Genomic DNA, 11,900 nt, shown 5'->3' with positions numbered 1-11,900 from the left:
AGGTGGGTGAGGAGGGATGTTGGGGGATGTGGGTCAGTGTGTGGGTAGTTGTGGGGGGACTGTTCACTCCCCCGCCCAGCTCCAGCCTCCCACACTGCCCGCAGCTTACCAGTAGCAGCGGCGGTCAGAGCTGCGCAGGGTCTCATGTCACAGCCCCCTGGTGTGGCACAGAGCATTGGGGGGCAGTGGGGCTCGGCCCTGGCCACCTGGCACCTGCACTGCAGCTGCCGCATCATGTGGGTGCAGCCCAGCTCAGCAGGGCATCACACACTGTCTGGAAGCTTCGGGGTGCTGTGGCTGTCACTGGGGGCTCAGAGCTGCTTTGCCCAAGCTACCTGGACTTCTGAGATGGAGTGCGGCACCCTGCCAAGCTGGGCCGCACCTGCATGATGCAGCAGCAGTGGTGCCAGGCAGCTGGGCCTGAGCCTCACTGCCTCCCATGCAGCGGGGCTGTGCCATGAAGCCCTGAGTGGCCCTGACCTCTGCTGTTACTGCCGGTGATTGCGGGGGGGCTGGGGCCAGGTGTGAGAGTGAGTGGGGGGAACAAACAGGGAGTTGGGAGAATGAATGAGGGTGAGGCGAATGAATGGGGGCTGGGGCTGGGTGGCCCCCCCTGGCCCCCACCCTCCTCCAGCCCCCCAACCCCCTACTTACCTGGCATGAAGCCAGGTCCAGGTAATTGCAGCTTGCACCACTGCCTGCCCTGCACGGGCAGGCAGCGTGCTTCAGCACCAGGCCAAGAGCCAGCCATAGAGAGCCCCTGGCTGGCTATCAATGTGTCACTGTGGAGGACCAGGCCTGTGGTTGCCTCGGGGCACAGTCCTGGATCATGCCTCGCCTTGCTTTTTTTCCCCAGGGCACTTTTTGACCCCTGGGTATGCATGCCCAGAGAGGGGAAGTACTGTACCCACTCTACTCTGCCTGGCATGCTCCCATAAGAAACAAGTCCAAATGTTTCTTTGGATATGGAAGGCTATATTCCATCTCATTATCATCCCAGGTTCTTTATGAAGTCCTATGGCATCTTTGTAATGCCCTGAAAGATAGCTGACTGTTCTTTGGAAGCACATGTTTATGGTAGAGAAGTCTGTTCCAGGTACATACGCTGGAGCTAAGTAGAATGTTTTGAAGCACAGTAAGCAACGAGACATATGTTTTCAAAAATAAATAAATAGGAGTATGCTTCATAATAAAGGGAGAAGTGGCAAATATAGTTGTGCAGGGTGCATACTTTTATACAGTGCTGACATTTCTTCTAATCCAGAATAGCATAAAAACAACATTTCCACATTTCCTAATAACTGAATTTTTTAAAAACAAAAACCATCAAATACAAAAGAACCCTTTGGATTGAAATGTTTTGTTTTGTCAAAATGAAATGTTTTATTATATTATACTCTACTATCCTCTGCTATACTATATTAACCTATACTGTATCAGGAACATACAAACATAAGCAGTACAAATCTAAGTTAGATCAACTGTCCATCTCACCCAGGCTCTGACAGTAGCAAGAGTAGATGCTTTAGAGGGAGAGCACTGAACAATATATACCTAGTGTGATCTGTCCCCTATTCATTATTCTCCCTGGCAGCCATCACCATTGGATTACTGTTCTTTAATATCTATTAGTGGATCTGTCATCTATTCATTGGTCTAGTCTCTTTTTGAACCTGGCTCTACAACCATTAGCCTCTACAACTTCCTGTGTTAAAGAGTTACACAAGTTAACTTTGCGCTGAGTAAAAAAGTAGTTTTTTTACTTGTTAGTCACTAATCTGTCTCCTGCTCTTTCAGTGGGTGCCCCCTAGTTCTAATATTCTGGGATTTGGTAACTTTTTCCATCAGAAAATTTCCAGTGAGCTCTATTACCTATACGTAACTCCTACCTGCCTTGGTTATCAGTACTCCTTCACTAATATCTTAACACTTGTTATGCTCTGTTCTTCACAAATGATGTTAGTGTTCAGTCACTGGGGCTAATTCTTCCCTTGTTTGTAAATCAGAAGGGATCTCACTGGGGTCAGTTGAGCTACACTGCTTTTCTTCAGTAGGAGGAGACAATCAAGCTATCTTTGGCCTCTGTTATCATCTCTGCCACTACCATGCCTTTGAAATGGAGGAATGTTTGTTTTAGAAGTGGTACTATGGTGGGTTTATTTTCTGATCCATCCTTCTTCAGGGGGAAGCAGGGATTGATGGAATGAAAGGAGAGAAGGGTGTCCAGGGTGAAAAAGGAGACCGAGGTCCACTGGGATTACCCGTAAGTATCTAGGAAGCAGAGAGAACTTGGCAAACTATACTTAGTCCAGTCATAAAAAAATTGATAAATAAGTTTCAAATAAGAATTTGACTTTGTAAAGTGAGATTTAGGGAGCAAAAGATAGCCTATAAATTGCTATGGTTTTTGCATTTTAGTGGTAAGCGAGTCTGCAGGGTTTTAGGGAATTAGGATAGGCACCTGAAGCTGCAGAATCTTCTCTTTTGGGCCTGTTAAACTAGAGGACTCTTTAGAAAAGGGTCCCCTGTATTGTTCTTTCTTCTAATTGGGTTGGAAATGAAACAGAATCAGTTTTTGGCACTTCTCTTTCAGTCCTGGCTGTAACCTTAAGCCAGAGATGTTAATCATATGGCCCATAGGCTGGATTTGGCCCACAGAACCTCTCTATCCAGCCCATTGGAGGGCACCATATGTTGGACCCTTTGGCGCTGTTGGGCATGGAGATTGGCAATGAGCTTGGCTCACCACTACTGAACCCTGTGCTCCTGCCCACCCCACCCATACTAAGATCTGTGCTCCAGCCCCTGTGAGACCCTGCACTGGCCCTGCTGCTGCTGGATCCTCCACCGCCCCCACTAGACCCCACACCGCTGTTGCAATGGCCACTAAGGCAGCCCATGTGCCCTAGGTTAGATCCAGCCCAGCAGGATCTAACCCAGCCCAGTCTGGGTCCAGGTTGGGGCCCCAAGTGAGTTTGATATCCCTGCCTTAAAGTTTGGAGATGTGCTAAAGTGAAAGAAAAACAGCCTGCTGAGCAATTTGTAACCTGAAAAAATGTTTTGGTTAGTGTGGTTCTTATTTTGTCCATTGAAGTTCACCTATCCCTATCATTTCTATCATAAAACCTGAAGGCCTCCCAGAAGCAGGAAATGCCTGACTAAAATGTCACTTTTCACTTTTATATGTAGCAAGTGTAAACTTGTTAATATAGTTGTGATTAAACCAGTGTTACTGTGCAACTCACATATATGCTATCAAAGAAGCTCTAGTGAAAATCCTTGGAGTTTAGAATCAGAGTAGCTTTATATCAAATCCAATCAGGTTTGAAAGGAAAGGCCCTGAAATTTTTGTTTATTAACAAAAAGCACTCGGGTGAAAGCACCAAGTTCACTTTTATTGAACCTTTCTGCCTGGAAACAATACTGCAAAGAGGGCATTTTCCATATCTGTGTGATGTTGCTATTTTTGTTGGCCTTTATCACCCAGACCCCTTGTCCAGTTTTGTCTGGAAATGTGCATGTCTTTGTTTATTACTGTGTTGAAAAATCATGTTTAAAGCAGTGATGTAATAAGTGACTTCAAAAACGGACACAACACATGAGAGTAGGAGGGGAAGCCCTTCGCACAAATAGGTGATTCATACGTTTCCTTTTTGTCCCAGCCACCCACAGTTCTCAGTGGCAATAAAAGTAAAAACAAGCTGCTTCTCAGGGGAGTTTTAACAACGGTGGAAAGCAAGAACCCTTTGAATATCTAATTTGCCTTCACAAACAACTTAATCATAAATGCTAAATAATTTTTTTTCACTCGTTTGTGACTAAACTAAACTAAAGCTGAGGAAGTTGCTGTGAATATGTGAACCAATGACACAGGAGTATGTTCACATGATGCACAGAGAATTAATCTGACAACTCCTAGTAGTGGGAGTGCTGTGAAGGATTCTCTTGAGGCAGTTGTCCCTCTCTGAACAGGTAGTCCCAAGTATCCTTGATACTGTGGCATTTGTTTTGACTCCGTTTCAGCCTGTTTGAAATTATTTGGCTTTTAAAGCTACAGCTCCTCTTTTTTCTAGGTATCAAGCCCATTTCTCTTACAAATGTTTAATGCTTGGCAGTTCGACTAAAGCCAGTTAACTAATAAGGAACTATGTTCTTTATTAATGAATCCCCATATTTCCACCTGGAAGCTCACAGAATTGGGGATGGCTCTCCAGCACCTGTGGCAGATAGTCTGTAAATTCTAGGCATCTAGACTGCATTCTACTACCAAATGGTGGAACTCATTTCAGAATTAATCCATGACGATGCACTGTCTGTCCCAACAGTGCCAGCTTGGTACTGTTGTTAGAAGGGTCTATAGCACCTGCATTACATTGCCTTCTCTGTTGCCTAGAAAAGCACAGAACAAGTTCATTCACTTTTGTTAACTATCAGGCCATACTTTGGTACAGCATGAGAGGGAATAATGTATTTTCAAGGGGATCTTAAAGTCACCAGTCAACAGTACTTACATTCAATGTCTCTATGTTTTTGTTGGTTTCCTTGTAAGTACCATCACCTGTCCTTGAGGTCTGAGTTTTTGTTTATTGCAAGCATATGTTTGTCTCAAGTCACTTCACTCACCTCTTCCCTCCCCCTTTCCTTTTCCTTCCCTCACCCCCTTTCCTTCCTGCCTTTTTTGTTAACCCTTCCCCATCTGTTCAGGGTGCCTCAGGTTTAGACGGCAGGCCTGGACCACCGGTGAGTTCCATTTCTCCATTACCCTCCATTCCTCTTCTCTGATGCTATGATTCATCTCGTCTGTCCTCCCCATGGCCTTGTTTACGATATGACTAACTTTCTTTTCTCTGAACCAGGAAAGAATAAGTCAAACTGATAAATTAAGACACACCTACTGACAAATGAAAAATCACATTCTTGTCAGTCTCAATATTGTCTGTCCATCTGGGATTAGGAAATTTAGCTTTAATCTCGTCCTTTCAAATATTTTGTAAATATGGATACATTATTGCCATAATTATATTAAATGAAGCCTATGCAGGAATCTGTTGTACTATGTACTTCTGTCCTCATATTGTGAAATGTCTCCGTTTTGTCTTTCCCCATGGTAGCTTTGCTTATAGCCCTCTGCAACAATGACTCCCCAGATTTGTCTTGGGCCTAACAACACCTTGTGTTTTGTCCTGTGAGCAGAAGGCTTTGTTGTTCACTGTTTTCACATCTACCATTTAGGGTTGCATTGCAGTGGGTTGCAGGAACCCTCTCCCAATTATCTGACATGCAGCCCGCCAACAGGAAGAGATGCATCCTTTCAGCAAGCATAAAAGCCTTCACCAAGTCCTAGAAACCTGGGGTGGAATTTTTTTTAGTACTGATTCCATTCATCTGGGATATAGTGGTGTCTAGTGGTTGAGCGGGAGTCTGAGAATCAAGAGTTATATGTTCTGCCCCCAGCCCTATCACTAACTTACTGTTATGTCTGGGTAAGTCACTTAACCTCTTTGTCCCTAAGTTTCCCAGCCTGCAAAACTGGAATATAAATAATAAATCATAACACTCTTCCAGTTTTACAAATCATTTGTTACTCCTGGACAAAAAATGCTATGTAAGGGTGTAGCATTTTTATTGCTTCATAGAATGACACGTCCTCCAATTATAATCAGATTTGGTGTTATTCAGAAACAGTTTGTTTTTCCTTTTTCAGTGGAACAGGAAGTAATTCCATTGCTCTTTAACTCCTGCCAAACAGAAAATAAACAGCAACCTCCTTATTTGCAGGAAGTTATATACTTACTTTTATGAATATGTGTATTAGATATTCTAAATATCTGTTTAAATATCTAAATAAAGTTCTGATGGATATTTAAGGAAACAAGGTCTTGAATGATCTTAAAATGACACCCTAAGAAATCCTTACCTCTCACATAATTCCTGGGCCATCGAGGCTACAACATCACTCTGACACTTTCCTAAAACAACAGAAAGATATAGGAAGTTAAAATACGTATGATATATTTCTGAAGGATTATGGGGATGATTTTTTTTTACCTGTTTACACTGATGCAGTGAAATTTGTGTGTTTCATAATAAACTAATTCTCCAGCCAGATTCAGCAAATTCTTACTTAGACACATAATCTTCCTTAATGACATGAGTCATCTTTTGGGGGTAAGGATTATAGGATCATGATTAAAGGTCCCTTTTCCTTCAGACAAAGGGATTAACTAGTGTAAAATGTGTACTGGTTCCAAAAGGATGCCCAACTGTCAGATAATGAGTTTTTCTAGAATTCTAGGAAAGAATTGCTGGAATTGGAACTTGGATGACTGGCTGGTTTTTCACCGACCCAGAATAATAGGATTTGATTTATCATGGAGTTAAGAAGATAAGTGTACCATTAGAAAGGTTTAGGAAGGTGTTCTGAGATCTCTTGGTCTTTGCAAATTTGAGATATCTGCTTTACTTAGCTGGTAAAATTGTGTCAAGGAGAATGCTAGATGTTATAAAGCAGAACGAACACTCAAATGCCCTGTTTCATAGGAGTGAATCTGGGGTCATACTAAATGTAAACCATGTGAATCTCCACAAAAGATAGGAATAAGTTTTCTTGTCTTTAAGAAGGATAACACTTTTCTTGGGTAGAAGAGCTGTTACCCACCCACTGTAGTGTTAATGCAAAAAAAACAAAAAAAAAAAACGACCTAAATGGGGCTGATTAATTAGCTAACTTGGTAAACTCCAATAAGCTTCAGCACAGCTGAAAAATTTTGTGTGAAAGTGGGAGGTTGCTCTTGGGCTAAAGGCTGAGCATAGAGACTGGGTTTTTCTTATGGCATAACCTAGGGCCTGGTAGAACAGTGTAAATGGTGAAAGGGTGGACAGAGGACTTAGAAATGAATGAGTACTCTCTCTTCTGTTTGCATCCGTGTATGTGTGCATCTGCACTAGTCTCTGCGGCATGGTGACCTTTCAGTCTGCATGGTGAGCTAGCTGCCTACCAAAAAGTAATGCAAATACTTATTTAGTTTATGCTCAACTGAACTGACTCAAACAAACAGACAAAACTGCTTAAAAATATGTCTACCTGGCCTTCATTCTGCTACAGTTTTCAGCTTTGTTGGGGGTACAAAGAGAACAGTAAAATTTCACTCATTTGATTTATAAAGGGGTGTATGTCAATATTATTTTTAATACCTACACCCTAAAATAATGCAAGGCTCTGTAATATTGTACCAGTCCAATCCATTGTACCTATTCCTGTGTTTTTAATGGTATTTAACAGTTACTGAAAACCCATCCTCATCAGCCCTGAAAGCTGTAGTAATACAAGTGATGTCTCACATTAACTGGAATCTCCTTCTCAGCTGTGCTTTTTCCTCAAGGAGCCATGCTGTTTCCCAGATTTGAAGAAGTTTGTTGAAAGACACGGGTTTATGGGTTTTTGTTTTCTAAAATTGCAGGGTACTCCAGGACCAATTGGAGTTCCAGGACCAGCAGGACCAAAAGGGGAAAGGGTAAGTTTGCTTTAAAACCAAACCTTTCCCAGCCCCTCCACCACCCAATGTCTTCAAAGCTGCTACACCTTCTTTAGGGAGGGGCTTTTTGTATTTTGTGAATGTGAGCCCTTGAGTTGGTCCTTCTTTTATTTTTAATAATTAGTATTTTAGATGCCTGGAAACAATATATCTTTTACATTATTTCTAGCACTGTTGGTTCACCCACCTGTCCATAATATCAACCTGTCAATATTGTCTACAAATAGAAGATTCTCTTCTTTTGTCTCTTTTTTAAGGGAAGTAAAGGAGACCCTGGAAATGCAGGACCAATGGGACCAGCTGGGCTTCCTGTAAGTAGGGGATCTTTGGTTGTTTTGCCATGTACAAAGCCTTAATGTTATGGCATCACTTCCAGCAGAAGAATACTCTGTGGCAACAAAAGAAAATGTTCTTTTACTGCCATAGTAGCATCTATATCAAGTTGAGGCAATAGTCAAAGGGAAACCCCAATTCAAACTTTCAATTCAGTAGACTTGTCTCTGTGTCCCAGTACCCCCTTAATGATGTTATAACTTCCCAAATAATTTAAAACAATTGGAATAATAGGTAAAGACAAAATATATAACATTACATATATCTTGAAACTACTGACCTAAAGCCAAAACTATGCCTACATTATTTATCTATTATACTATAGTGCTGGTATTGAACACCTCCCATTCTAAGTATTTGGTGTTCCATTTGAACGCAGTTCAGAGGACTTGAGGATTCATCTTGGAACCACAGTCACACAAATGGCCTGTCAGTCACATTACTTACATAACATTTTTACTCATAAAGATATGGGATTGCTGGACTAGAACCTTCACTTTAATCACAAGACTGCTTCATTTCTAAAATATAAATGAAAGTTTGTTGGTTGGCTAATTTTTAATTTGTGCCCTTTTGAATCATATGGTTCCTTGGTTCCTGTGCTAAGGATAATTTTGACTCAGTAAACAAAGGGATCTATTTAGCTGACACTGATTTAAAATAGTGTCATTTTTTTCTTGATACTTTTTAGGGTTTACCAGGCCCACCTGGCGACAAAGGAAACCGGGTAAGTCCTGAACCACAAGTCCTTGCATTTGGTTACTAATGTCTTCTCATAGCGGTGGAATGATTAACTTTTGAACTACCTAGGGAAAACTAGGATAAAATCCTACCTGGTAAACCTGTTGCTTACAGATTGGTCTTTTACAGTGTGATTTCTCCAGTTTATGCAATATATTATAGCCAAAGATATTATTTGAACTTTAAAGTATACAGTTGGGATTTTCTAAAGTACTGATTGGCTTATCCCTTTCTCACTGAAGTGAGAATTTTATCATTGACTTCAACAGAAACAGATTTAGGCCAGCACTGAGGGATTTTGAAAATCATACCTTATATAGTAAGATGGGCAGAGGGGCAAACTAAGAACTCCTGAGATTAGTGAAGATGGTACAGCTCTTAGCACATTGCTCTTAAATTACTCTGGATGGTGAAAAAGAATATCAGCTACTATGCTGCACCACAATGTCTTTCAAGGGTTTCTTAGATTTAGAATTTTTTAGGTGAACATGGAAATATGGAGATCAAATAAATATGAATATATTAGAGAACACGGTTGTAAGGTCTTGGGCTCCTTATTCAGGCTTTTAGATGAATTAGGGTAATAACAGTGAGATAAGGCACCAAGTTATGTAAATTTATGTACATGATAAAGGAAAGAACTATGCCACGCTGTATTTTTAATGGATAAAAACATTTCTAAACCCTACTTTATTATATTATTAGCGTCATGGGAATTCACGCATATGCTTTCTATTTTATATATTATTTGAATCCTTTGATAACAGTAGTAAAGAGATTTACAGCTAAGTATAGTTTATGCACACCCATATTTTTTATAAGGTGCTGATACCACATGGACATTAATCTGAAATAGACTAAAGTAGTGATGGCGTATGTGCAAAAGTAGCTTTATGGATGTATTTTCGGATAACACCTAGGGAGTGCTCATTCTCCCTTTTTATCATCTGGAGTGCTCTTCTGATCTGGAATTGAATAAATTAAGAGTTCTGAAAAGTACTAGCCAGTCAGCATGTTAAATGAGGAAAGAGAGTCCAAATTTCTTTCACTTCATGGCAACTCCAAGGTGCTGCCACAGTTTTAATCATTCCACTTCTGATTTTGCTTTTTAACTCACTATTTATTTTATTAAGATTGTATTATGTTTCTAAATAAGAAATAACTTTAACAGAATCCTTGGACTTTTTCAGTTGGTTTTAAATATGGATAATTTATTTTAAAGGAGGGCTTTTGTTGGTTACAGTAGGAACCAATTTAGGCATATGTGACTTTATTGTTCCCTTCCCATAAAAGTAAATAAAGAGTAGGAAGAAGTGCTTCTTATCACAGACTGCAAACATGGAGTTTCATTGGCCCCTGGAAAGAATAATTGGACTGAAATGCAACAAATGCTTTGAAAGAAAAACACTTAGGAAACTTGTTTGGGAATGTGCAATACCACAACTTTTCAGGTCTGACCTTTAAATGTAACTTTTACCACTAGCATTTTAGATAAAGGCTTCTCCTTATCCCACAATCCTATTCACAGATGATTAAAAGGCCTCTCCATAGAGAAACTCTTGGAAATTAAAGTAAATGTTACAATTTTGAAAGCATCCATTATAAAACTGTGTTGTTCAACTGGAACCACTGCAGAGATCTTAAAGGTTCTGAAACATGGGGGCTTCTATGATATCTAATTTGGAATCAAGCCAACACATGGTAATCTCTCTTTAATGCCACCGCTTGGTCTCTATAATTATGGTGTAGTGTATGATCTTGGAGCAGGGATGAGCATCATCTACAGCACTGGTTCTCAGCCTTATTATACTCATGCACCTCTACATAATCTTTGTGAACTGACAGGCACCATTTCATAACTAATTTATTACAGAGCTTACCTCTGTGCAGAATGGCCAGGCAGTGAGGGTTGAGGAACAGCCAGCCAGGGATGAGCCTGAGCCTGTGCTTATCTCCTCACACCTGGTGATCTTCTTACACTTTGTTACCCTTCAAAGGATTTGGGGGCACCTGGTTGAGAATCACTGACCTCCAGCATGCCTTTTGCCATCATACGTGCATATCAGAGAGATGCTGTAGAAATGACATGATGTGGGCTTTTCTAAGTCATTTTAATCTTGGCAAAAGTGGTGAAGGATATCTGGAAGGATAACTGATAACCAAACTATTAGGGATCTGCTGAAAGACGTAAAGAATGATAGCAAGAAAAAAGTTTTTTAAATACAAAATCCTTTTGATCCACGGAGAGAGACTTGCTACAACAGGACATTGGGAAGACAGCAGTGTAATTAAGTAACTACAAGCACCTGCCTCATGCAATAGCTTCTTTTCCAGCTAGATTATGTGTTAATTTTAAATGCTCCTTTAAAAAAAAATCTAATACCAGTAACATAAATGCCAGTAAGATAAGGGTATATTCACCGTACCTAATGGATTGAGAGTAGGTTCTGAAAAATCCACTCCACTTTCCAATCATTGTAATTTGGCAAAATCAGTTCTCAGACTGTCTTCAAAATCTTCCCAATTGCAGAAGGCAGAACAATGTCTTTTTTATTTCTTCTGAGCAGAGCCATTTCTTCACTATAGGAGCTGTAATAATAGCCTTAAGAGACAATTCAGGCCTGAAAATGCTGTGCTATGGAACAGCTGAAAAGCAGATCCTGGAACAGGACTGCCTTTCAGGCAAACCAGCTGAAAAAGTGTAAAGCTTTAAAGCCTCATGTGTTGTTTTTTTTTTAATATCTGTATTTTTTTCTTCTCCTGTGTATGTGTGTCCATGTGTGTTCCTTGCTTTGACAGGTCCTCCTTTGTCCCCTTTATCCCTTCCTCTTTTTTTGCCTTTCTCCTGGGTCTTTCCTCTTCCCACCATTGCAACCTGTACCACATTTTCTCCTGGATTATCCTCTCTGTTCCAGTGCTTGATCCTGGGTGATTTCTCCTCATTACCTCTCCTCTCCCATCCATTTCTCTTGCCAGTTTTGACTTTATTTTACTCATCATCCCACTTTTTAAAAAAAAATATATATACATCTGCTGCCTGGTGTTATTTGTACCTTCTAACCCTGACCATTGAAATCCTAAATAAAAATCCCTCTTCAGCAAGTCTACCTCTGTTTTATACGCAACACTTTTGAGAAGTTCTTTTTTTATTCAGCCACTCATTTTTAAACATATTACAAAAGTATTTTGCATATGTGTTTTCTAACAATTAGATAACCCTAGCCTGTCTTTGATTTGCACTCAACATTTGCAATGACTTCAGTGAGAACGAGGGTGAAATTTTCCCCTGAG

General features: G+C 40.5%; 1 protein-coding gene across 4 annotated transcripts in view; it reads left to right on the top strand.

The window, feature by feature from the left end:
* The window catches only part of COL13A1 (collagen type XIII alpha 1 chain), a 216,933-nt gene that overhangs the window by 188,376 nt on the left and 16,657 nt on the right, over positions 1 to 11,900 (top strand). For all 4 annotated transcript variants that reach the window (XM_019507839.1, XM_019507838.1, XM_019507837.1 and 1 more), the window contains 5 exons: positions 2,183 to 2,263; positions 4,705 to 4,740; positions 7,461 to 7,514; positions 7,793 to 7,846; positions 8,560 to 8,595. In XM_019507839.1, coding sequence (XP_019363384.1) covers positions 2,183 to 2,263; positions 4,705 to 4,740; positions 7,461 to 7,514; positions 7,793 to 7,846; positions 8,560 to 8,595 — 261 coding nt within the window. The remainder of the gene's footprint in view (positions 1 to 2,182; positions 2,264 to 4,704; positions 4,741 to 7,460; positions 7,515 to 7,792; positions 7,847 to 8,559; positions 8,596 to 11,900) is intronic.

This window comes from Gavialis gangeticus, unplaced genomic scaffold, assembly GCF_001723915.1.
Source record: "Gavialis gangeticus isolate Ggan-Ray unplaced genomic scaffold, GavGan_comp1, whole genome shotgun sequence".
Classification (NCBI taxonomy): domain Eukaryota; kingdom Metazoa; phylum Chordata; order Crocodylia; family Gavialidae; genus Gavialis; species Gavialis gangeticus.
This window is presented reverse-complemented; position numbering and strand designations above follow the sequence as displayed.